This window comes from Bombina bombina, chromosome 6 (genome assembly GCF_027579735.1).
Source record: "Bombina bombina isolate aBomBom1 chromosome 6, aBomBom1.pri, whole genome shotgun sequence".
Taxonomy (NCBI): Eukaryota; Metazoa; Chordata; class Amphibia; order Anura; family Bombinatoridae; genus Bombina; species Bombina bombina.
Window position 1 is genome coordinate 952,218,373 of NC_069504.1, and position 26,553 is coordinate 952,244,925.

Consider the following 26,553-nt stretch of genomic DNA (forward strand, 5'->3'; position numbering starts at 1 on the left):
CCAATTTTTTTTAAAAAACAAATTAACATTCTTTTTACTGCAATTATTTTCAATAGCCAAACTTCACCCGCCATTTGCCAATTTGGGCTTACGTGCACAAACAATTGGGGACTTATATGTAGCAGAGTTAGCCTTGATAAGTCATCAGGGTGCTTTTTTTTTCCAGAGCTTAATTACATGAAAGAGGGGCAGATTAAATAATTAAATATATATGCATAACAACATTTTCTTTAAAAATCTCATACTTTTCGCTGTCCCTTTAAGGACTATCTTAACCTGTATATAGTTCACACAGTCCAGGGCTTTAATGGGATATGAAACCCAAATTAACGATTTTAAACAACTTTCCAATTTACTTCTGTTATCAAATTTGAGTTATTCTCTTGGTGTCCATTGTTGAATGAGCAGTAATGTATTACAGGGAGCTAGCTGAACATATCTGGTAAACCATTGGCAAGAAGCATCTATGTGCAGCCACCAATCGGCAACTAGCTGTCAACATTACTTTGCAGATTCTGAGCTAGGTATTCTCTTCAACAAAGGATACCAAGAGAACATAGCTAATTAGATAATAGAACTAATTTGGAAAGTTGTTTAAAACTACCTGCACAAGATCTGGAAGTTTAATTTTGACTTTACTGTCCCTTTAAGGGCCATGTTGATATGTATACTTGTCAAGATGGTCCAAAGATCTGTGAGATACCTGGAACTCAAAGGGTTTGTGACCTTGTTTCTCAAGTTGTGGATCATTTACCCCTGTGGTGCTTGATGCTTCTGTAAGGGGTACTCAGTGATATCCCTTCATTATGTTTTTGCCCTGATGCAGCTAAAGTGAGCAGTCGCTGAATCACAAAAAGCAGTGTTTCTCAGTTCTACTCTTATATGCCTTATGGCTACCACAGCTATTGGGTAAGAGGTGGAAAACAGAATTTATGTTTACCTGATAAATTACTTTCTCCAACGGTGTGTCCGGTCCACGGCGTCATCCTTACTTGTGGGATATTCTCTTCCCCAACAGGAAATGGCAAAGAGCCCAGCAAAGCTGGTCACATGATCCCTCCTAGGCTCCGCCTACCCCAGTCATTCGACCGACGTTAAGGAGGAATATTTGCATAGGAGAAACCATATGGTACCGTGGTGACTGTAGTTAAAGAAAATAAATTATCAGACCTGATTAAAAAAACCAGGGCGGGCCGTGGACCGGACACACCGTTGGAGAAAGTAATTTATCAGGTAAACATAAATTCTGTTTTCTCCAACATAGGTGTGTCCGGTCCACGGCGTCATCCTTACTTGTGGGAACCAATACCAAAGCTTTAGGACACGGATGAAGGGAGGGAGCAAATCAGGTCACCTAAATGGAAGGCACCACGGCTTGCAAAACCTTTCTCCCAAAAATAGCCTCAGAAGAAGCAAAAGTATCAAACTTGTAAAATTTGGTAAAAGTGTGCAGTGAAGACCAAGTCGCTGCCCTACATATCTGATCAACAGAAGCCTCGTTCTTGAAGGCCCATGTGGAAGCCACAGCCCTAGTGGAATGAGCTGTGATTCTTTCGGGAGGCTGCCGTCCGGCAGTCTCGTAAGCCAATCTGATGATGCTTTTAATCCAAAAAGAAAGAGAGGTAGAAGTTGCTTTTTGACCTCTCCTTTTACCGGAATAAACAACAAACAAGGAAGATGTTTGTCTAAAATCCTTTGTAGCATCTAAATAGAATTTTAGAGCGCGAACAACATCCAAATTGTGCAACAATCGTTCCTTCTTTGAAACTGGTTTCGGACACAGAGAAGGTACGATAATCTCCTGGTTAATGTTTTTGTTAGAAACAACTTTTGGAAGAAAACCAGGTTTAGTACGTAAAACCACCTTATCTGCATGGAACCCCAGATAAGGAGGAGAACACTGCAGAGCAGATAATTCTGAAACTCTTCTAGCAGAAGAAATTGCAACTAAAAACAAAACTTTCCAAGATAATAACTTAATATCAACGGAATGTAAGGGTTCAAACGGAACCCCCTGAAGAACTGAAAGAACCAAATTGAGACTCCAAGGAGGAGTCAAAGGTTTGTAAACAGGCTTAATTCTAACCAGAGCCTGAACAAAGGCTTGAACATCTGGCACAGCTGCCAGCTTTTTGTGAAGTAACACAGACAAGGCAGAAATCTGTCCCTTCAGGGAACTTGCAGATAATCCTTTTTCCAATCCTTCTTGAAGGAAGGATAGAATCCTAGGAATCTTAACCTTGTCCCAAGGGAATCCTTTAGATTCACACCAACAGATATATTTTTTCCAAATTTTGTGGTAAATCTTTCTAGTTACAGGCTTTCTGGCCTGAACAAGAGTATCGATAACAGAATCTGAGAACCCTCGCTTCGATAAGATCAAGCGTTCAATCTCCAAGCAGTCAGCTGGAGTGAAACCAGATTCGGATGTTCGAACGGACCCTGAACAAGAAGGTCTCGTCTCAAAGGTAGCTTCCAAGGTGGAGCCGATGACATATTCACCAGATCTGCATACCAAGTCCTGCGTGGCCACGCAGGAGCTATCAAGATCACCGACGCCCTCTCCTGATTGATCCTGGCTACCAGCCTGGGGATGAGAGGAAACGGCGGGAACACATAAGCTAGTTTGAAGGTCCAAGGTGCTACTAGTGCATCCACTAGAGCCGCCTTGGGATCCCTGGATCTGGACCCGTAGCAAGGAACTTTGCAGTTCTGACGAGAGGCCATCAGATCCATGTCTGGAATGCCCCACAGCTGAGTGACTTGGGCAAAGATTTCCGGATGGAGTTCCCACTCCCCCGGATGCAATGTCTGACGACTCAGAAAATCCGCTTCCCAATTTTCCACTCCTGGGATGTGGATAGCAGACAGGTGGCAGGAGTGAGACTCCGCCCATAGAATGATTTTGGTCACTTCTTCCATCGCTAGGGAACTCCTTGTTCCCCCCTGATGGTTGATGTACGCAACAGTTGTCATGTTGTCTGATTGAAACCGTATGAACTTGGCCCTTGCTAGCTGAGGCCAAGCCTTGAGAGCATTGAATATCGCTCTCAGTTCCAGAATATTTATCGGTAGAAGAGATTCTTCCCGAGACCAAAGACCCTGAGCTTTCAGGGATCCCCAGACCGCGCCCCAGCCCATCAGACTGGCGTCGGTCGTGACAATGACCCACTCTGGTCTGCGGAATGTCATCCCTTGTGACAGGTTGTCCAGGGACAGCCACCAACGGAGTGAGTCTCTGGTCCTCTGATTTACTTGTATCTTCGGAGACAAGTCTGTATAGTCCCCATTCCACTGACTGAGCATGCACAGTTGTAATGGTCTTAGATGAATGCGCGCAAAAGGAACTATGTCCATTGCCGCTACCATCAACCCGATCACTTCCATGCACTGAGCTATGGAAGGAAGAGGAACGGAATGAAGTATCCGACAAGAGTCTAGAAGTTTTGTTTTTCTGGCCTCTGTCAGGAAAATCCTCATTTCTAAGGAGTCTATTATTGTTCCCAAGAAGGGAACCCTTGTTGACGGAGATAGAGAACTCTTTTCCACGTTCACTTTCCATCCGTGAGATCTGAGAAAGGCCAGGACAATGTCCGTGTGAGCCTTTGCTTGAGGAAGGGACGACGCTTGAATCAGAATGTCGTCCAAGTAAGGTACTACAGCAATGCCCCTTGGTCTTAGCACAGCTAGAAGGGACCCTAGTACCTTTGTGAAAATCCTTGGAGCAGTGGCTAATCCGAAAGGAAGCGCCACGAACTGGTAATGTTTGTCCAGGAATGCGAACCTTAGGAACCGATGATGTTCCTTGTGGATAGGAATATGTAGATACGCATCCTTTAAATCCACCGTGGTCATGAATTGACCTTCCTGGATGGAAGGAAGAATAGTTCGAATGGTTTCCATCTTGAACGATGGAACCTTGAGAAACTTGTTTAAGATCTTGAGATCTAAGATTGGTCTGAACGTTCCCTCTTTTTTGGGAACTATGAACAGATTGGAGTAGAACCCCATCCCTTGTTCTCTTAATGGAACAGGATGAATCACTCCCATTTTTAACAGGTCTTCTACACAATGTAAGAAAGCCTGTCTTTTTATGTGGTCTGAAGACAACTGAGACCTGTGGAACCTCCCCCTTGGGGGAAGTCCCTTGAATTCCAGAAGATAACCTTGGGAGACTATTTCTAGCGCCCAAGGATCCAGAACATCTCTTGCCCAAGCCTGAGCGAAGAGAGAGAGTCTGCCCCCCACCAGATCCGGTCCCGGATCGGGGGCCAACATTTCATGCTGTCTTGGTAGCAGTGGCAGGTTTCTTGGCCTGCTTTCCCTTGTTCCAGCCTTGCATTGGTCTCCAAGCTGGCTTGGCTTGAGAAGTATTACCCTCTTGCTTAGAGGACGTAGCACTTTGGGTTGGTCCGTTTCTACGAAAGGGACGAAAATTAGGTTTATTTTTTGCCTTGAAAGGCCGATCCTGAGGAAGGGCGTGGCCCTTACCCCCAGTGATATCAGAGATAATCTCTTTCAAGTCAGGGCTAAACAGCGTTTTCCCCTTGAAAGGAATGTTAAGTAGCTTGTTCTTGGAAGACGCATCAGCCGACCAAGATTTCAACCAAAGCGCTCTGCGCGCCACGATAGCAAACCCTGAATTCTTAGCCGCTAACCTAGCCAATTGCAAAGTGGCGTCTAGGGTGAAAGAATTAGCCAATTTGAGAGCATTGATTCTGTCCATAATCTCCTCATAAGGAGGAGAATCACTATCGACCGCCTTTATCAGCTCATCGAACCAGAAACATGCGGCTGTAGCGACAGGGACAATGCATGAAATTGGTTGTAGAAGGTAACCCTGCTGAACAAACATTTTCTTAAGCAAACCTTCTAATTTTTTATCCATAGGATCTTTGAAAGCACAACTATCCTCTATGGGTATAGTGGTGCGTTTGTTTAAAGTGGAAACCGCTCCCTCAACCTTGGGGACTGTCTGCCATAAGTCCTTTCTGGGGTCGACCATAGGAAACAATTTTTTAAATATGGGGGGAGGGACGAAAGGAATACCGGGCCTTTCCCATTCTTTATTAACAATGTCCGCCACCCGCTTGGGTATAGGAAAAGCTTCTGGGAGCCCCGGCACCTCTAGGAACTTGTCCATTTTACATAGTTTCTCTGGGATGACCAACTTGTCACAATCATCCAGAGTGGATAATACCTCCTTAAGCAGAATGCGGAGATGTTCCAACTTAAATTTAAATGCAATCACATCAGGTTCAGCTTGTTGAGAAATGTTCCCTGAATCAGTAATTTCTCCCTCAGACAAAACCTCCCTGGCCCCATCAGACTGGGTTAGGGGCCCTTCAGAAATATTATTATCAGCGTCGTCATGCTCTTCAGTATCTAAAACAGAGCAATCGCGCTTACGCTGATAAGTGTTCATTTTGGCTAAAATGTTTTTGACAGAATTATCCATTACAGCCGTTAATTGTTGCATAGTAAGGAGTATTGGCGCGCTAGATGTACTAGGGGCCTCCTGAGTGGGCAAGACTCGTGTAGACGAAGGAGGGAATGATGCAGTACCATGCTTACTCCCCTCACTTGAGGAATCATCTTGGGCATCATTGTCATTGTCACATAAATCACATTTATTTAAATGAATAGGAATTCTGGCTTCCCCACATTCAGAACACAGTCTATCTGGTAGTTCAGACATGTTAAACAGGCATAAACTTGAAAACAAAGTACAAAAAACGTTTTAAAATAAAACCGTTACTGTCACTTTAAATTTTAAACTGAACACACTTTATTACTGCAATTGCGAAAAAACATGAAGGAATTGTTCAAAATTCACCAAATTTTCACCACAGTGTCTTAAAGCCTTAAAAGTATTGCACACCAAATTTGGAAGCTTTAACCCTTAAAATAACGGAACCGGAGCCGTTTTGAACTTTAACCCCTTTACAGTCCCTGGTATCTGCTTTGCTGAGACCCAACCAAGCCCAAAGGGGAATACGATACCAAATGACGCCTTCAGAAAGCCTTTTCTAAGTATCAGAGCTCCTCTCACATGCGACTGCATGCCATGCCTCTCAAAAACAAGTGCGCCACACCGGCGCGAAAATGAGGCTCTGCCTATGCTTTGGGAAAGCCCCTAAGAATAAGGTGTCTAAAACAGTGCCTGCCGATATTATTATATCAAAATACCCAGATAAAATGATTCCTCAAGGCTAAATATGTGTTAATAATGAATCTATTTAGCCCAGAAAAAGTCTACAGTCTTAATAAGCCCTTGTGAAGCCCTTATTTACGATCGTAATAAACATGGCTTACCGGATCCCATAGGGAAAATGACAGCTTCCAGCATTACATCGTCTTGTTAGAATGTGTCATACCTCAAGCAGCAAGAGACTGCTCACTGTTCCCCCAACTGAAGTTAATTGTTCTCAACAGTCCTGTGTGGAACAGCCATGGATTTTAGTGACGGTTGCTAAAATCATTTTCCTCATACAAACAGAAATCTTCATCTCTTTTCTGTTTCTGAGTAAATAGTACATGCCAGCACTATTTCAAAATAACAAACTCTTGATTGAATAATAAAAACTACAGTTAAACACTAAAAAACTCTAAGCCATCTCCGTGGAGATGTTGCCTGTACAACGGCAAAGAGAATGACTGGGGTAGGCGGAGCCTAGGAGGGATCATGTGACCAGCTTTGCTGGGCTCTTTGCCATTTCCTGTTGGGGAAGAGAATATCCCACAAGTAAGGATGACGCCGTGGACCGGACACACCTATGTTGGAGAAATGTCACTTCATGAAAGAAAGTTAGCTTTGATGTGGACGGCCAGAGGGGGTTAATTTTAATAGAAAGATCAACAAAATAAAGGAAAGTTTATGGCATATTCACTTAAAAAACATGAATGAAGGCATCTTTTATTTATTCTTTAGCTAATGGCTAGCATTTAAAAAACGCTAAGATTAACAATCCCTTTAAGTACCTCTAACAGGCCAGGTTGTAATTCCCTGCCAGGCTGGCTAACTACTTGCTCATCGTGACTGACTCACCTACATTCAAGTAGGGAAGTCCTTAAATCTGTCCGGTTAGTGATGTTTGAGAACTGGAGTTGAGAAGCACTGATATAAAGTGCATAACGGGTATGATGAAAGGTGAAGTGTATATTACTGTAAAAAAGTATAACAGAGACGTGCCATATATATTGCCGCAGTGAAACATCACAAGGAAAATATTCCATGATGAAATGTGCCAGGTTAGGTGTTCTATATGAATTGAAAGAAGCCTGATAAGCTGCATTTTTAATTGAGTTATATGTAATGCAACTACATTTTAAAATAAATTCCTGAGAACAGAAAAATATACAATGCCTTGCAAAAGTATTCACCCCCTTGACTTTTTACCTATTTTGTTACATTACAGCCTTAAGTTCAATGTTTTATTAATCAGAATTTTATGTGATGGATCAGAACACAATAGACTAAGTTGGTGAAGTGAAATGAGAAAAATATATACATAAAACTATTTTTTAGAAATAGAAAACAGAAAATTGGAATGTGCGTATGTATTCACCCCCTTTGTTATGAAGCCCATAAAAAGCTCTGGTGCAACCAATTACCTTCAGAAGTCACATAATTAGTGAAATGATGACCACCTGTGTGCAATCTAAGTGTCACATGATCTGTCATTACATATACAAACCTTTTTTGAAAGGCCCCAGAGGCTGCAACACCTAAGGCAAGAGGCACCACTAACCAAACACTGCCATGATGACCAAGGAACTCTCCAAACAAGTAAGGGACAATGTTGTTGAGAAGTATAAGTCAGGGTTAGGTTATACAAAAGTATCCAAATCTTTGATGATCCCCAGGAGCACCATCAAATATATCATAACCAAATGGAAATAACATGGCACAACAGCAAACCTGCCAAGAGACGGCCGCCCACCAAAACTCACGGACCGGGCAAGGAGGACATTAATCAGAGAGGCAGCACAGAGACCTAGGGTAACCCTGGAGGAGCTGCAGAGTTCCACAGCAGAGACTGGAGTATCTGTACATAGGATGACAATAAGCCACACGCTCCATAGAAGTGGGCTTTATGGCAGAGTGGCCAGAAGAAAGCCATAACTTTCAGCAAAAAACAAAATGGCACGTTTTGAGTTTGCGAAAAGGCAGGTGGGAGACTCCCAAAATGTATGGAGGAAGGTGCTATGGTCTGATGAGACTAAAATTGAACTTTTCGGTCATCAAAGAAAACGCTATGTCTGGCGCAAACCCAACACATCAAATCACCCAAAGAACACCATCCTCACACTGAAACATGGTGGTGGCAGCATCATGCTGTGGGGATGTTTTTCAGCAGTCGGGACTGGGAAACTGGTCAGAGTTGAGGGAAAGATGGATGGTGCTAAATACAGGGATATTCTTGAGCAAAGCCTGTACCACTCTGTGAGTGATTTGAGGCTAAGACGGAGGTTCACCTTCCAGCAGGACAATGACCCCAAACACACTGCTAAAGCAACACTTGAGTGGTTTAAGGGGAAACATGTAAATGTGTTGGAATGGCCTAGTCAAAGCCCATACCTCAATCCAATAGAAAATCTGTGGTCAGACTAAAAGATTGCTGACCACAAGCGCAAACCATCCAACTTGAAGGAGCTGGAGCAGTTTTTCAAGGAGGAATGGGCAACAATCCCAGTGGTAAGATGTGGCAAGCTCATAGAGACTTATTCAAAGTGACTTGGAGGTGTGATTGCCGCAAAAGGTGGCTCTACAAAGTATTGACTTTAGGGGGGTGAATAGTTATGCACATTGACTTTTTCTGTTATTTTGTCCTATTTGTTGTTTGCTTCACAATAAAAAAAAAATAACATCTTCAAAGTTGTGGGCATGTTCTGTAAATTAAATGATGCAAATCCTTAAACAATCCATGTTAATTCCAGGTTATGAGGCAACAAAACATGAAAAATGCCAAGGGGGGTGAATACTTTTGCAAGGCATTGTACCTGATACCACATTGTCACATTTTGTGGTATGCACAATTGCTTTATAGTTTTTTTAACATAATATTTATCTGTTATATTTAGGGGTACTCAGGTAAAAAAAAGTATGCCTGTATGGGTACTTGCTACACAGAGGTTGTGAAACATTGATTTATGAGACGCGGGTAGTTTCTCACAGCACAGAGCATATGGAAGACGTCAATAACCTCCCTGCCTCATTATGCGCCACTACTACACCCCTAAGCCAATCAGGGAGGCTATAACAAGGTACATCAAAAGTGAAATAAATATTTAGTCTTAGACAGAGGCGTAACTAGAAACCACAGGGCACAGGTGCAAGAATCTAAAAAGCCCCCCCCCCCCCCAAAAAAAGTAAATTTTTGATACATATCTTTTCTTTCTTTTTTTTTACATTTAACACAGAATAAAAATGTGAATCAGATTACATGTCTGCAAAAGGAGGTACCCTGTGCCCACAGTCAGTGAGATGATCTGACCCCCTATTACTGTATATAGTGACACTGTTTAACCCACCAATACTGTATATAGTGAGTTAGTGACACAGTCTGTAATCTGCCAGTGAGAGAGCTGGCCTGACCCTACCCACCCCAGTACTTTATAAAGTGACCACAGTAGTCTGTGACATAGTCCGGCACCCCCATACTGTATATAGTGGTACTGTATAGTGACACTGTTTACCCCCTCCCCCCATGCTGTAGTAACAAGGTCTGTAATTTGCTGGTTCCACAAACACACATACATGCATAAATACACACACAGTCAAATACATACATACACACACACACACACACACACACATACACACACATACACACACACACATACATGCATAAATACACACACACACATACATGCATAAATACACACACAGTCAAATACATACATACACAGACACACACACACACACACATACACACACACACACACACACATACACACACATACATGCATAAATACACACACAGTCACATACATACACACACACACACACACATACATGCATAAATACACACACAGTCACATACATACATACACACACACACACACACACATACATGCATAAATACACACACAGTCACATACACACATACACACACACACACATAAACACCAATGGGTAAAACAGAAAGACTAACCCCTGTAGTCATAGACACTAGTGAAGCATCACATCACACTCACATGATATCAGTGCAGGCAGTGGCAGGTCAATGTAGTTTCGCCCCTGGTCTTAGCCAAGCTAACTACCATGGTCCTTAGGTTTAAATATAACTGTTTTAGTTTATGCATAATATCTTATAACTGAATTTCACAGCTTTGGGCATGGCTTATCCCATACAATATACTTCTTACAACCATTACTGATTCTTTTGAAAGTATAAGCAGATGTCATGCTATTTTATATCTTCCAATCTAAATGAAAAATATTAATTCAAGATTGTCTTAAAACAAGCCATGGCATTAACAATGATCTCATTAACGGTACAATTATATTATAAACTTCAGTATTTAGATATTTGTAGATAACACAACCATATCTCACCTCGTTAGATTCAACTGCTACATCAATACCATCACATTTGGTATGAGCAAGCTGTTGGATGCAGTTGTTCACCGTAATACTGCTCTTGCCGGGTGCCAGGTCTTCTTCGGGTATTTCCACCCATCCAAGGCAATGAACTGCAAAGCTCTAGAAACATCAAATTATCATCTAGTTGTTTTCATTCAATGTTAAAGAAAGCAAAATACATTTTTTTTTCATGGATTTAGTTAGCTAAATCTCCAGCAGACAATCAATAGGATTAATAGCTTTTCCTATTGGATAATTTAAATTTGAATCTAAATTAGCCAGAAGAAGGGACAGAACACCAGTATATAGAGGCAAACATGCTGGAGAAATGTCAGATTCTGGCATATGACTGATAGAAGACAGCCCTGATGTGGAGTGGAAGAAGAGGGCTTAGCCATTAAATGAGGAAATACATTTGAGAATAATTATTTCAGATGAATTAACAGAATGATCACCTCTACATGTAGATGTATTAGCAGTAAGAATATAAGGTACTTATGCTTCTCTATAGGTTACTAGTTATGTATCATCTGGAAATATATATACAGTCTTGGAGACCATATCTCCAGAAGGAAATAAACTTAGGATATAAAAACCTACATGGTCTAAACAATAAAAATGTGAAAGGAAAGACTTCATAAACTTAATATGGGTTTAGAGGGGAGAATGGAGGGGCGTTATATGATAGAAACTAAAAGTATCGTAAAGGGGCTTATTAAAGTTCAGGAGAGATGCATTTTCTACAAAAAGTGAAATACCAGAACATGGGTTCATTAATTCAAGTAGGAAAGTAAAAGAGTAATTTGCGTAAACAATTCTTTCCAGAAACAGTGGTTGATTCCAAAAGAAGCTTTAAGGACAAATACAGTAATAAAATTCAAGAATGCCTCAGATATGCATAAGGCTATTTTAAAGTGAAGGTAAACTTTGGTGAATGAAAGCCTGATTTTTAAAAATACTATTAAATACAGGGGCACTTTCATTCATCAAAGTTTACAAAGCATCCGTTTTGTTAAAAAAATCACCTTTTTTTCTTTTCACAGCTACAGCAGCTTCCCCCACCTAGAGATCCTCTATTCACATGTCACCAATGACTAATCCTGCTTCCTCCAATCACAGCATGGCCTCAGGCAATGACTACCCTGGGGGGAAAGCTGTGATTGGAGGAAGCAGGATTAGTCATTGCTGACGTGTGAATAGAGGATCTCTATCTGGGGGAAGCTGCTGTAGCTGTGAATAGAAAAAAACAGAATTTATGCTTACCTGATAAATTACTTTCTCTTGCGGTGTATCCAGTCCACGGATTCATCCTTTACTTGTGGGATATTCTCATTCCCTACAGGAAGTGGCAAAGAGAGCACACAGCAAAGCTGTCCATATAGCTCCCCCTCTAGCTCCACCCCCCCAGTCATTCGACCAAAGGTTAGGAAGAAAAAGGAGAAACCATAGGGTGCAGTGGTGACTGTAGTTTAAACAAAAAAAAATTTTTTACCTGACTTAAATGCCAGGGCGGGCCGTGGACTGGATACACCGCAAGAGAAAGTAATTTATCAGGTAAGCATAAATTCTGTTTTCTCTTGCAAGGTGTATCCAGTCCACGGATTCATCCTTTACTTGTGGGATACCAATACCAAAGCTTTAGGACACGGATGAAGGGAGGGAACAAGACAGGTACCTAAACGGAAGGCACCACTGCTTGCAAAACCTTTCTCCCAAAAATAGCCTCCGAAGAAGCAAAAGTATCAAATTTGTAAAATTTGGCAAAAGTATGCAGTGAAGACCAAGTCGCTGCTTTACAAATCTGTTCAACAGAAGCCTCGTTTTTGAAAGCCCATGTGGAAGCCACTGCTCTGGTAGAATGAGCAGTAATTCTTTCAGGAGGCTGCTGGCCAGCAGTCTCATAGGCCAAATGGATGATGCTTTTCAGCCAAAAGGCAAGAGAGGTAGCAGTCGCTTTCTGTCCTCTCCTCTTACCAGAATAGATAACAAACAAGGAAGATGTTTGTCTGAAATCCTTAGTTGCTTGTAAATAGAACTTTAAAGCACAAACTACATCAAGATTGTGTAGTAGACGCTCCTTCTTTGAAGATGGATTAGGACACAGAGAAGGAACAACTATTTCCTGGTTAATATTCTTGTTAGAAACAACTTTAGGAAGAAAACCAGGTTTGGTACGCAAAACTACCTTATCTGCGTGGAACACCAGGTAAGGTGAATCACACTGTAAGGCAGATAATTCTGAAACTCTTCGAGCAGAAGAGATAGCTACCAAAAACAAAACTTTCCAAGATAACAACTTAATATCTATGGAATGTAAAGGTTCAAACGGAACCCCTTGAAGAACTGAAAGAACTAGATTTAGACTCCATGGCGGAGCAACAGGTTTATAGACAGGCTTGATTCTGACTAAAGCCTGAACAAACGCTTGAACGGCTGGTACCCCTGCCAGACGCTTGTGTAAAAGGATAGACAGAGCAGATATTTGTCCCTTTAAGGAACTAGCTGACAATCCTTTCTCCAATCCTTCTTGGAGAAAGGACAATATCCTGGGAATCCTAATTTTACTCCATGAGTAACCCTTGGATTCACACCAACAAAGATATTTCCGCCATATCTTATGGTAGATTTTCCTGGTAACAGGCTTTCTAGCCTGAATCAGAGTATCTATAACTGACTCAGAGAAACCACGCTTTGATAGAGTTAAGCGTTCAATCTCCAAGCAGTCAGACGTAGAGAAACTAGATTTGGATGCTTGATAGGACCCTGTATTAGAAGATCCTGCCTCATTGGCAGAGTCCATGGTGGGACAGATGACATGTCCACTAGGTCTGCATACCAAGTCCTGCGTGGCCACGCAGGCGCTATCAGAATCACTGAAGCCTTCTCCTGCTTGATTCTGGTGACCAGACGAGGGAGGAGAGGAAACAGTGGAAAAACATAAGCCAGATTGAAGGACCAAGGCGCTGCTAGAGCATCTATCAATACCGCCTTGGGGTCCCAGGACCTGGACCCGTAGAGAGGAAGCTTGGCGTTCTGACAGGACGCCATCAGATCCAACTCTGGAGTGCCCCATAGCTGAGTCAGCTGGGCAAATACCTCCGGGTGGAGTTCCCACTCCCCCGGGTGAAAAGTCTGACGACTTAGAAAATCCGCCTCCCAGTTGTCTACTCCTGGGATGTGAATTGCTGAGAGATGGCAGGAGTGATCCTCCGCCCACCTGATTATTTTGGTTACTTCCGTCATTGCTAGGGAACTCTTTGTTCCCCCCTGATGATTGACATAAGCTACAGTCGTGATGTTGTCCGACTGAAATCTGATAAATTTGGCCGCAGCTAGTTGAGGCCATGCCTGAAGAGCGTTGAATATCGCCCTCAGTTCCAGAATGTTTATCGGGAGAAGAGTTTCTTCCCGAGACCATAAGCCCTGAGCTTTCAGGGAGTCCCAGACCGCACCCCAGCCTAACAGACTGGCATCGGTCGTTACAATGATCCACTCTGGTCTGCAGAAACATATTCCCTGAGACAGGTGATCCTGAGACAACCACCAGAGAAGAGAATCTCTGGTCTCCTGGTCCAACTGAATTTGAGGAGACAAATCTGCATAATCTCCATTCCACTGTTTGAGCATGCATAGTTGCAGTGGTCTGAGGTGTATCCGAGCAAAAGGGACTATGTCCATTGCCGCTACCATTAGCCCGATTGTCTCCATGCACTGAGCTACAGATGGCTGAGGAATGGAATGAAGAGCTCGGCAAGTAGTTAACAGTTTTAACTTTCTGACCTCCGTCAGAAATATTTTCATTTCTACCGAGTCTATCAGAGTTCCTAAGAATGGAACTCTTGTGAGGGGGGAGAGAGAACTCTTTTTTACGTTCACCTTCCACCCGTGAGACCTCAGAAAGGCCAATACGATCTCCGTGTGAGACTTGGTTCTTTGGAAAGTCGACGATTGAATTAAGATGTCGTCTAAGTAAGGCGCCACTGCTATGCCCCGCGGTCTTAGCACCGCCAGGAGGGACCCTAGCACCTTTGTGAAAATTCTGGGAGCAGTGGCCAACTGAAAGGAAGAGCCACAAACTGATAATGCTTGTCCAGAAAAGCGAACCTGAGAAACTGGTGATGATTTTTGTGGATAGGAATATGCAGATACGCATACTTTAGATCCACGGTAGTCATATATTGACCCTCCTGGATCATTGGTAAGATTGTCCGAATGGTCTCCATCTTGAATGATGGGACTCTGAGGAATTTGTTTAGAATTTTGAGATCCAGGATTGGTCTGAAAGTTCCTTCTTTTTTGGGAACCACAAACAGGTTTGAGTAAAACCCCAGTCCTTGTTCTGCACTTGGAACTGGGTGGATCACTCCCATTGTAAGTAGATCTTCTACACAGCGTAAAAACGCCTCTTTCTTTGTCTGGTCTGTAGACAGACGTGAAATGTGGAACCTTCCCCTTGGAGGGGAGTCCTTGAATTCTAGAAGATATCCCTGGGTAACAATCTCTAATGCCCAGGGATCGTGAACATCTCTTGCCCAGGCCTGAGCGAAGAGAGAGAGTCTGCCCCCTACTAGATCCGGTCCCGGATCGGGGGCTACCCCTTCATGCTGTCTTGGTAGCAGCTGCAGGCTTTTTGGCCTGTTTTCCCTTGTTCCAGCCCTGGTAAGGCTTCCAGGTTGCCTTGAGCTGTGAAGTGTTACCCTCTTGCTTTGCAGCTGTAGAGGCTGAAGCGGGACCGCTCCTGAAGTTACGAAAGGAGCGAAAATTAGCTTTGTTTCTAAGATTGTGATAAGCTAAGTTATTTGAACATTCACATTTTGGTTTACCACTAATCAATATCAATTGATATTAATTGTGACATTGATTTTAAATTTTATGTATTATTTATATATATTTTATATTGTTTAGTAACATTTCAGCACTGTAACTGTTGGCGCACTGTTCACTTATAATAATTTTAGCTTTGTTTCTAGCCTTAAAGGGCTTGTCCTGAGCGAGAGCATGGCCCTTTCCCCCGGTGATTTCTGAAATAATCTCTTTCAATTCTGGCCCGAAAAGGGTCTTTCCCTTGAAAGGGATATTTAATAATTTGGATTTTGATGAGACATCGGCCGACCATGACTTGAGCCAAAGTGCTCTGCGCACCATAATGGCGAAACCTGAATTTTTTGCCGCTAACTTAGCTAATTGCAAAGCGGCATCTGTGATAAAAGAATTAGCCAGCTTTAGAGCCTTAATTCTATCCATAATTTCGTCATATGAGGTCTCCGTCTGGAGCGACTCCTCCAGCGCCTCAAACCAGAAAGCCGCTGCAGTAGTTACAGGAATAATGCAGGCAATAGGTTGGAGAAGGAAACCTTGTTGAACAAAAATTTTCTTAAGTAAACCTTCTAACTTTTTATCCATAGGATCTTTAAAAGCACAACTGTCTTCAATTTGTATGGTTGTGCGCTTAGCCAGTGTAGAAACAGCCCCCTCTACCTTAGGGACCGTCTGCCACGAGTCCCGCCTGGGGTCAGTTATGGGGAACATTTTCTTAAAAATAGGGGGGGGGGAACAAAAGGGACACCTGGTCTATCCCACTCCCTAGTAACAATCTCCGCAACCCTTTTGGGGATCGGAAACGCATCAGTGTATACAGGGACCTCTAGGTAATTTCTCTGGGACCACCATAGGGTCACAATCATCCAGAGTGGCTAATACCTCCCTGAGCAATACGCGGAGGTGTTCCAGTTTAAATTTAAACGCTAATGAATCTGACTCTGCCTGATGAGAAACCTTTCCTGAGTCGGAAATTTCTCCCTCAGACATCAAATCCCTCACCCCCACTTCGGAGTGTTGTGAGGGTACATCAGATAAGGCTACCAAAGCTTCAGACTGCTCATAATCTGTTCTTAAAACAGAGCTATCGCGCTTTGCAGGAAAAACTGGCAGTTTGGATAGAAAGGCCGCAAGGGAATTATCCATGACTGTCGCTAGTTGTTGCAATGTAATAGGGGCAGACGCACTAGAGGTACTAGGCATCGCTTGAGCTGGCGTAACTAGTTGTGACACATGGGGAGAGGTAGGCGGACTATCCTCGTTACCTTCAGTCTGAGAATCATCTAGGGCCACACTTTTAAGTGCAACAATATGATCTTTAAAGTGTATAGACGTATTAGTGCAATTGGGACACAGTCTGAGAGGGGGTTCCACCATGGCTTCTAAACACATTGAACAAGGATTTTCCTTAGTGTCAGACATGTTTAACAGACTAGTAGTATACACAAGCAAGCTTGGAAAACACTTTAATCAAATAAAAACTCAATTTGAAAAAAACGTTACTGTGCCTTTAAGAAATAAAAAGAGCACACAATTTTACAAAACAGTGAAAAATGCACCAATCTTTTTGAAATTTTCACAGCATGTACCTAAGGCTTTAATATGATTGCACCACAAGTTTCAGAACGATTAACCCCTTAATGCCCAAACCAGAGCAGCCTAAAGCCAACAACCGGTTAATTAACTACAGCACCTTGCCACAGCTTACAGCTGTGGCCCTACCTGTCCTTAGGGATCAGATTTGGGGGAATAAAGCTTCTTTTAGGCCCTCAATCATCAGCTGGACCTTCCATGTGAAGCAGCATGAACAGTCTGTCAATTCTAACTGCGCATCTGAGGCGCAAAATTAGGCCCCTCCCACTCCACTCCGGAGTTGTGAGGCCTACAAAAATCACTTCTAAGTGACTAAATTTATGCCATGTGGATAATAACCCCAGTAAAACACTCCCAAGTGCTTAAAAAAGTGTCTCCAACGAGTATTTCTTAAATAAATAATCGATTGCCCTGCATTAGTGTCAACCAGCCTATTTAGCCCTGTTATGTAAGCATGCAATTATATACTAAGTCTCAGAACATAGCTTACCCTCCCCACATGGGGATCTTGTCAGTCTTCTAGCATTATCTCAGTCTTGTCTAGAAAAAATTGACTGTACATACCTCATTGCAGTCAAGCCTACAAACTGTTCCCCCTAACTGAAGTTTTCTGGTACTCCTCAGTCCTGTGTGGGAACAGCAGTGGATTTTAGTTACAACATGCTAAAATCATTTTCCTCTCAGCAGAATTTTTCATCACTTTTCTGCTAGAGAGTAAATAGCACAAACCGGTACTATTTAAAAATAACAAACTCTTGATTGAATATATAAAACTACAATTCTAACACCACATTCACTTTACCCTCCCGTAGAGAGACCCTAGTGCTTAGAGCCGGCAAAGAGAATGACTGGGGGGTGGAGCTAGAGGGGGAGCTATATGGACAGCTTTGCTGTGCGCTCTCTTTGCCACTTCCTGTAGGGAATGAGAATATCCCACAAGTAAAGGATGAATCCATGGACTGGATACACCTTGCAAGAGAAAAGGTAATTTTTTTAACAAAACGGCTGCTTTGTAAACTTTGATGAATGAAAGTGCCCCTGCTGTTAATAGTATTTTTAGAAAAAGGGCTTTCATTCACCAAAGTTTACCTTCACTTTAAAGAGTAATTATACTAATGTTTCAGATAGGAATATGTGCAGTCTAGATGGGTCGATTGGTTCCTATCTGCTGTATAACGCTATGGGACAGATTACGAGTAGTGCGCTAACAGTTACTCGTGAGCGAAAAGGGGTTTATCATGGGTGTTTCCACATGTCATGTTTATTGTTCGTATTACAGTTGAAAGTAAATGCAATCACTTGAGGACAACTGAGGTTAACGCAAGCTGGGATATCGCATCCTCAAAGCTCTGGTTAATTGTTTCACAAAACAAAAAAGTGTCACAAAACACATCAAAAGTTTTTTACAATGTATAGTTACACTCATAAAAATACTATCTAATAAAAATTATTTTAAAAAAAATTGCACAAAACAGTTATCAGGGCTCAAAGATATGAGGTCTCAGGTAGGCAAAGGGATTTAACATTGAGATACATGCACATGTCTAAAAACATATATGTATGTGTATATATATATATATATATATATATATATATATATATGTATGTATGTGTATATATATATATATATGTATGTGTATATATATATATATATATATGTGTGTATATATATATATATATATATATATATATAGTAATAATGAAGAAAACTTGCACTCGCTGGTATGTTTCAGGGGAGGGATATATTGTCCCCGAAACGTTACACTGTCACAGTAAAGATTTTTTTTGAAAAGTACCAGTGAGTGCAAGTTTTCTTCATTATTACTATTAATACTCACTAGCACCCTAGCAGACGATACGGAAGTGAGAGTGCACATCTCTGCTATTATATATATATATATATATATATATATATATATATATATATATATATACATGTTTATATGTGTGTACATATGTATTTATGTATTCATATGTGTATAAATGTATTTACAGACATACTGTATATACACATATAAACACATAAATACATATGTATACATATATACGCATACATATAAGTGTATTGGAGCCCTTTGCAGTCAAGTAGATGAAAACATGTAAAAGCATATTTATGCAATATTTATTATTAATTATTGGCTAGATTACAAATTTTTGCGGTATAAGTGAAAAAGCAGCGTTAAGGCTCTTTTTCACTACCGCTGGTCTTGCAGGTTTAGGGGCACCGCACACTTTTTTGGCCGTAACACAACGTAATTACCGCAGCTTTCAAAAAGTCCTTTTTCAATGGGACTTCCATAGCGCCAGTATTATGAGTCTGCCTGGGAGGCCAAAAAGTGAGCGGTACACCCTATACCGCCAAGATCGATACCGTAAACTGAAAGTCAGTAGTTATGAGTTTTGCGCTACAAAGCTGTAGCATAAAACTCATAACTAAAGTGCTAAAAAGTACACTAACACCCATAAACTACCTATTAACCCCTAAACCGAGGCCCTCCCGCATCGCATATACTAAAATAAAATTATTAACCCCTAATCTGCTGCTCCGGACATTTTGCCACCACTATAATAAACATATTAAACCCTAAACCGCCACCCTCCCACATCACAAACACTAGTTAAATATTATTAACCCCTAATCTGCCGCCCCTAACATCGCCGCCACCTACCTACATTTATTAACCCCTGATCTGCCGTCCCCAACGTCGCCGCCACTATACTAAATTTATTAACCCCTAAACCTATGTTTAACCCTAACACCCCCTAACAAATATAATTAAAATAAATCTAAATAAAACCTATTATCATTACCTAAATAATTCCTATTTAAAACTAAATACTTACTAATAGTTACATTGTATCTATCTTAGGCTTTATTTTTATTTCACAGGTAAGTTTGTATTTATTTTAACTAGGTAGAATAGTTACTAAATAGTTATTAACTTTTTAATAACTACCTAGTTAAAATAAATACAAATTTACCTGTAAAATAAAACCTTACCTGTCTTACACTAACACCTAACCTTACACTACAATTAAATAAATTACATTAATTAAATCCAATTAAATTACAAAAAACAAACAAACACTAAATTACACAAAATAAAAAATAAATTATCAGATATTTAAACTAATTACACCTAATCTAATAGCCCTATCAAAATAAAAAAGCCCCCCCCCCCCCCCAAAAAAAAGGGCCTTTTGCGGGGCATTGCCCCAAAGAAATCAGCTCTTTCACCTGTAAAAAAAATACAAACAATCCCCAGTAAAACCCACCACCCACACAACCAAACCCCCCAAATAACATCCTATCTAAAAAACTTAAGCTCCCCATTGCCCTGAAAAGGGCATTTGGATGGGCATTGCCCTTAATAGGGCATTTAGCTATTTTTCCACACAAAAGCCCTAATCTAAAAATAAAACCCACCCAATAAACCCTTAAAAAAAAACTAACACTAACCCCCAAAGATCCACTTACAGTTTTTGAAGACCCGACATCCATCCTCAACGAAGCCGGCAGAAGTCCTCAACGAAGCGGCAGGAGTCTTCATCCAACCGGGCAGAAGTCTTCATCCAACCGGGCAGAAGTCTTCATCCAGACGGCATCTTCTATCTTCATCCATCCGGCGTGGAGCGGGTCCAAATTGGTCTGCATGGCTGTCGTCCCAGAAGGAAACCTCTTCTAAAGATGATGCACAAGAAAGCCTGCAAACAATTTGCTGAAGACTAGCAGACTAAGGACATGGATTACTGGAACCATGTCCTGTGGTCCGATGAGACCAAGATAAACTTATTTGGTTCAGATGGTGTCAAGCGTGTGTGGCGGCAACCAGGTGAGGAGTACAAAGACAAGTGTGTCTTGCTTACAGTCAAGCGTGGTGGTGGGAGTGTCATGGTCTGGGCCTGCATGGGTGCTGGGGAGCTACAGTTCATTGAGGGAACCATGAATGCCAACATGTACTGTGACATACTGAAGCAGAGCATGATCCCCTCCCATCGGAGACTGGGCCGCAGGGCAGTATTCCAACATAACGACCGAAAACACAATGCCTTGCTAAAGAAGCTGAGGGTAAAGGTGATGGACTGGCCAAGCATGTCTCCAGACTTAAACCCTATTTAGCATCTGTGGGGCATCTTTAAACGGAAGGTGGGGGAGCGCAAAGTCTCTAACATCCACCAGCTCTGTGATGTCATCATTGAGGAGTGGAAGAGGATTACAGTAGCAACCTGTGAACTCCATGCCCAAGAGGTTTAAGGCAGTGCTGGAAAATAATGGTGGCCAAACAAAATATTGACACTTTGGGCCCAATATGGACATTTCCATTTAGGGGTGTACTCACTTTTGTTGCCAACGGTTCAGACATTAATGGCTGTGTGTTGAGTTATTTTGAGAGGACAGCAAATTTACACTGTTATACAGGCTGTACATTCACTACTTTACATTGTAGCAAAGTGCCATTTCGTCAGTGTTGTCACATGAAAAGATATAATAAAATATTTACAAAAATGTGAGGGGTGTACTCACTTTTGTGAGATACTGTATATTGTACCAAAATACCATCAGATATAAGTAGAAATATGTATTTATGAATAAATAGAACATATTCTTCTATGTGAAGAACAATGGAGTGTGAAATATATTGGTTAGCGCACTTGAGAATATGCACGCGAGTAGATTTTTTCCACTTTTCTTTCTCCATTGACTTCTATGGGGGAATACATTAACGCACGTGCAATATCCTAACTTCTGGGTTTTTTGCGCACATCGGGGTAGCGCTTGTGCGAAAACTTTTTACTTTCAACTTGTAATATGATCCCTTCCGGACCCCACAAAAAGCTTACTTCAAGCGGAGTTAGTGGGCGAGCATTAAATACCGCTCCATTTGTACTCTGGCCCTATATTTCTACAGTTCTTCCTGGAGTAATATATTAACATTTTGACTGAAATATACAATTAACATATAAGATCAGGCTTTGTTGTTCAATATGCTATGCTATAGAACACTGGCACATTAGTTATCAGTCAATACCTTGCAGTCTGGTCCATTACTATTGTGGAATAAGTCTTCATCATTCCAATGAAGAGCTGGCCTATAAGAAAAAAGTCCAAAACTTTATATTGCCACTGCCAGTATATTATGCAATAATGTTACTACCTGAGTTAATCAGTAAACCAGAGTTCTATGATATTATAACATAATTTATGCTTACCTGATAAATTTATTTCTCTTGTAGTGTATCCAGTCCACGGATCATCCATTACTTATGGAATATATTCTCCTTCCCAACAGGAAGTTGCAAGAGTCACCCACAGCAAAGCTGCTATATAGCTCCTCCCCTAACTGCCATATTCAGTCATTCGACCGAAAACATGCAGAGAAAGGAAACCATAGGGTGCAGTGGTGACTGTAGTTCAAGTGAAAAAATTACCTGCCTTAAAGTGACAGGGCGGGCCGTGGACTGGATACACTACAAGAGAAATAAATTTATCAGGTAAGCATAAATTATGTTTTCTCTTGTTAAGTGTATCCAGTCCACGGATCATCCATTACTTATGGAATACCCATACCAAAGCTAAAGTACACGGATGATGGGAGGGACAAGGCAGGTACTTAAACGGAAGTTACCACTGCCTGAAAAAAAAACCCTTTCTCCCAAAAATAGCCTCCGAAGAAGCAAGGTATCAAATTTGTTAAATTTGAAAAAGTATGAAGCGCAGACCAAGACTCCGTCTTGTAAATCTGTTCAACAGAAGCCACATTTAAAAAAGGCCCAAGTGAAAACCACAGCTCTAGTAGAATGAGCTGTAATCCCTTCAGGAGGCTGCTGACCAGCAGTCTCATAAGCTAAATGATTTATGCTTTTAACCAAAAGGACAGAGAGGCTACTGAAGTCTTTTGACCTCTCCTCTGTCCAGAATAGACAACAAACAAGGTGAACGTTTGATGAAAACTGTATTAGCTTGTAAGTAAGATTTTAAAGCACAAACCACGTCCAATATTGTGTAATAGACGTTCCTTCTTTGAGGAAGGATTAGGATACAAGCATGGAACAAATATCTCTTGAGTGATGTTCTTGTTGGATACCGCCTTAGGAAAAAACCCAGGTTGGTACGCAGGACTACCTTATCCGTACGAAGGACCAGATAAGGAGAATCACATTGTAACACAGATAACTTGGAGACTCTACGAGTCGAGGAAATAGCTACCCAAAAAGAACTTTCCAAGATAAAGATTGATATCTATGGAACAAAAAAAGGGTTCAAACGGAACTTCCTGAAGAACCTTAAGAACCAGGTTTAAGCTCCATGGCAGAGCAAAGCTGACAACCCTTTTCTCAAAAACATCTTGGAGAAAAGATAATATCCTGGGAATCCAGACTTTACTCCATGAGTAACCCTTGGATTCATAAAAATCAGATATTTACACCATATCTATGTTCATTTTCCTAGAGACAGGCTTACATGTCTGTATTAAGGTATCAATGACTGACTCTGAGAAGCCATGCTTTGATACCATCAAGCGTTCAGTCTCCAGACAGTCCATCTCAGATTGATTCTATTTAGATGGTTGAAAGGACCCTGAGGTAGGGGGACCTGTCTCAGAAGCAAAGACCGTGATGGAAAGGATGACATGTCCACCAGATCTGCATACCAGGTCCTGCGTGGCTACGCAGGCACTGTCAAAAACACCAAAGCCTTCTCCTGCTTGGTCTTGACCTCCGGAGGAAATCCCACTCCCCCGGAAGAAAAAGTCTGACGACTTAGAAAATCCACCTCCCAGTTCTCAACACCTGGGATATGGATAGCTGATAGACAAGAGTGAGTCTCTGTCCAGTGAATTATTGTAAGACTTCTAACCTCGCTAGGGAACTTCTGTTCCCCCTTGATGGCTGATGAAAGCCACAGTCGTGTATATTGTCCGACTGAGAATGATGTACCTCAGAGTTGCTAACTGAGGCCAAGTCTGAAGAGCATGGAATATCACTCCCAATTCCAGAATATTTATTAGAAGGAGGGTCTCCTCCTAAGTCCCCTATCCCTGAGCCTTCAGGGAGATCCAGACTGCATCCCAACCTAAAAGGCTGGCATCTATTGTAACAATTGTCCCATCTGACCTGCGGGAGGTCATACCCTTGGACAGATGGACCCGACATAGTCACCAGAGAAGAGAATCTCTGGTCTCTTGGTCCAGGTTTAACAGGGGGACAAATCTGTGGAATCCCCGCTCCTCTGACTGAGCATGCATAGTTGCAGCGGTCTAAAATGTAGACGTGCAAACGGTACTATGTCCCTTGCCGCTACCATTAAGCCGATTTCATTCATGTACTGAGCCACCAAAGGGCGCGGATGGAATGAAAAACACGGCAGAAATTTAGAAACTTTGACAACCTGGACTCCGTCAGGTAAATTTTCATTTCAACAGAATCTATCAGAGTCCCTAGGAGGGAAACCCTTGAGATTGGGAATAGAGAACTCTTTCCTTGTTCACTTTCCACCCATGTAATCTCAGAAATGCCAGTACTACGTCCGTATGAGACTTGGCAATTTGGATGTTTGACGCCTGTATCAGGATGTCGTCTAAATAAAGGGCCACTTCTATGCCCCGCGGCCTAAGGACCGCCAAAGCGACCCTAGAACCTCCATAAAGATTCTTGGGGCTGTAGATATCCCAAAGGAAAGATCTACAAACTGGTAATGCCTGTCTAGAAAGACAAACCTGAAAAACGATGGTGATCTTTATGCATCACAATGTGAGGATAAGCATCCTTCAAATCCATTGTAGTCCTCTATTGACTCTCCTGGATCATAGTTAAGATGGTACGAATAGTTTCCATCTTAAATGACGGAATTCTGAGGAATTTGTTTAAGATCTTTAGATCCAAAATAGGTCTGAAGGTTCCCTCTCCTTGGGAACCACAAACAGATTTGAGTAAAAACTCTGTCCCTGTTCCTCTCTTGGAACTGGATGGATCTCGTACACAATGTAAGAATGCCTCCTTCTTTATCTGGTTTGCAGATAATTGTGAAAGGCGAAAACTCCCTTTTTTATTGGGGGGGAATCTTTGAAATCCAGAAGATATCTCTGGGATATAAATTCCAATGCCTAGGGATCCTGGGCATCTCTTGCCCACATGGGCGAAGAATGAAAGTCTGCCCCCTATAGGATCCGTTACCGGATAGGGATCCGTTCCTTCATGCTGCCTTAGAGGCAGCAGCAGGCTCCTTGGCCTGCTTATCTTTGTTTCAGGTCCGATTGTCTCCAGACCGCCTTGGACTGAGCAAAAATTCCCTTTTGTTTTGCCTTAGAGGAAGTGGATGCCACCCTCCAGTGATATAAGCAATAATATCCTTCAAACCAGGCCCGAATAGGGTCTGCCCCTTGAAGGGAAGTTAAATAGCTTATTTATTAAAGTCACGACAGCTGACCATGATATAAGCCATAGCGCTCTACGCGCCAGTATAGTAAAAAAACAGAATTCTTAGCCGTTAGTCTAGTCAAATGAAAAAAAGGCATCAGAAAACAAAGGAATTTGGCTAGCATAAGCTTGTCAAATATATTCATCCAATGGAGTCGCTAACTGTAAAGCCTCAACCCAGAACGCCGCAGCAGCAGTGACAGAAGCAATGTATGCAAGGGGCTGCAGGATAAAACCCTGTTGAATAAACATTTTTTATTCATTGGATCTAAAAAGCACAACTGTCCTTGCCAGAGGTAGTGGTATGCTTAGCTAGAGTAGAAACTCTTCTCTCCACCTTAGGAACTGTCTGCCAGAAGTCCCGTGTGGTGGTAACTATTAGAAAACATTCTTCTAAAAAAAATAGGAGGGGAAGAGAACAGCACACCTGGTCTATCCCATTCCTTATTAAAAATTCTTTTAGTAAACTTCTTTAGGTATTGGAAAAACATCAGCACACACCGGCACTGCATATTATTTAACCAGTCTACACAATTTCTCTGGCCCTGTGATTGTACACATTCATTCAGAGCAGCCAAAGCCTCCCTGAGCAACAAGTGGAGGTTCTGAAGTATAAATTTTAAATGTAGAAATATCAGAATCAGGTTAAATCATCTACCCTGAGTCATTCACCCAAAGACTAAGCATATTGTGAGATAGTATCATTCATGGTTCTTAAAGCGTCTGTATGCTCTGTATCTACCCCAAGAGCTATCTGCTTTCCTTTAATTTTAGGTAGTCTGACTAATACTGCTGCCAGAGTATTATTCACCACCTTTGTCACGTCTTGTAAAATAAACGCTATGGGCGCCCTTGATGTACTTGGCGCCATTTGAGCGTGAGTCCCTGAAGCGGGAGTCTAAGGGTCTGACACGTGGGGAGAGTTAGTCGGCATAACTTTCCCCTCGACAGAATCCCCTGGTAAAATAAACGCTATGGGTGCCCTTGATGTACTTGGCGCCATTTGAGCCCCTAAAGCGTGAGTCAAAAGATCTGACACGTGGGGAGAGTTAGTCGGCATAACTACCCCCACGACAGAATCCTCTGGTGATAATGTTTTATTTTTTTTATTTTTTTAAAAACAAAAAATGATCTTT

General features: G+C 41.8%; 1 protein-coding gene across 1 annotated transcript in view; it reads right to left on the bottom strand.

The window, feature by feature from the left end:
• Positions 1-26,553, bottom strand: part of APBB3 (amyloid beta precursor protein binding family B member 3) — a 139,954-nt gene that overhangs the window by 98,948 nt on the left and 14,453 nt on the right. Inside the window, exons 4-5 of the mRNA XM_053719590.1 lie at positions 22,030-22,090; positions 10,562-10,708 (exon numbers count right to left, since the gene is read on the bottom strand). Of these exons, the coding sequence (XP_053575565.1) occupies positions 10,562-10,708; positions 22,030-22,090 (208 nt within the window). The remainder of the gene's footprint in view (positions 1-10,561; positions 10,709-22,029; positions 22,091-26,553) is intronic.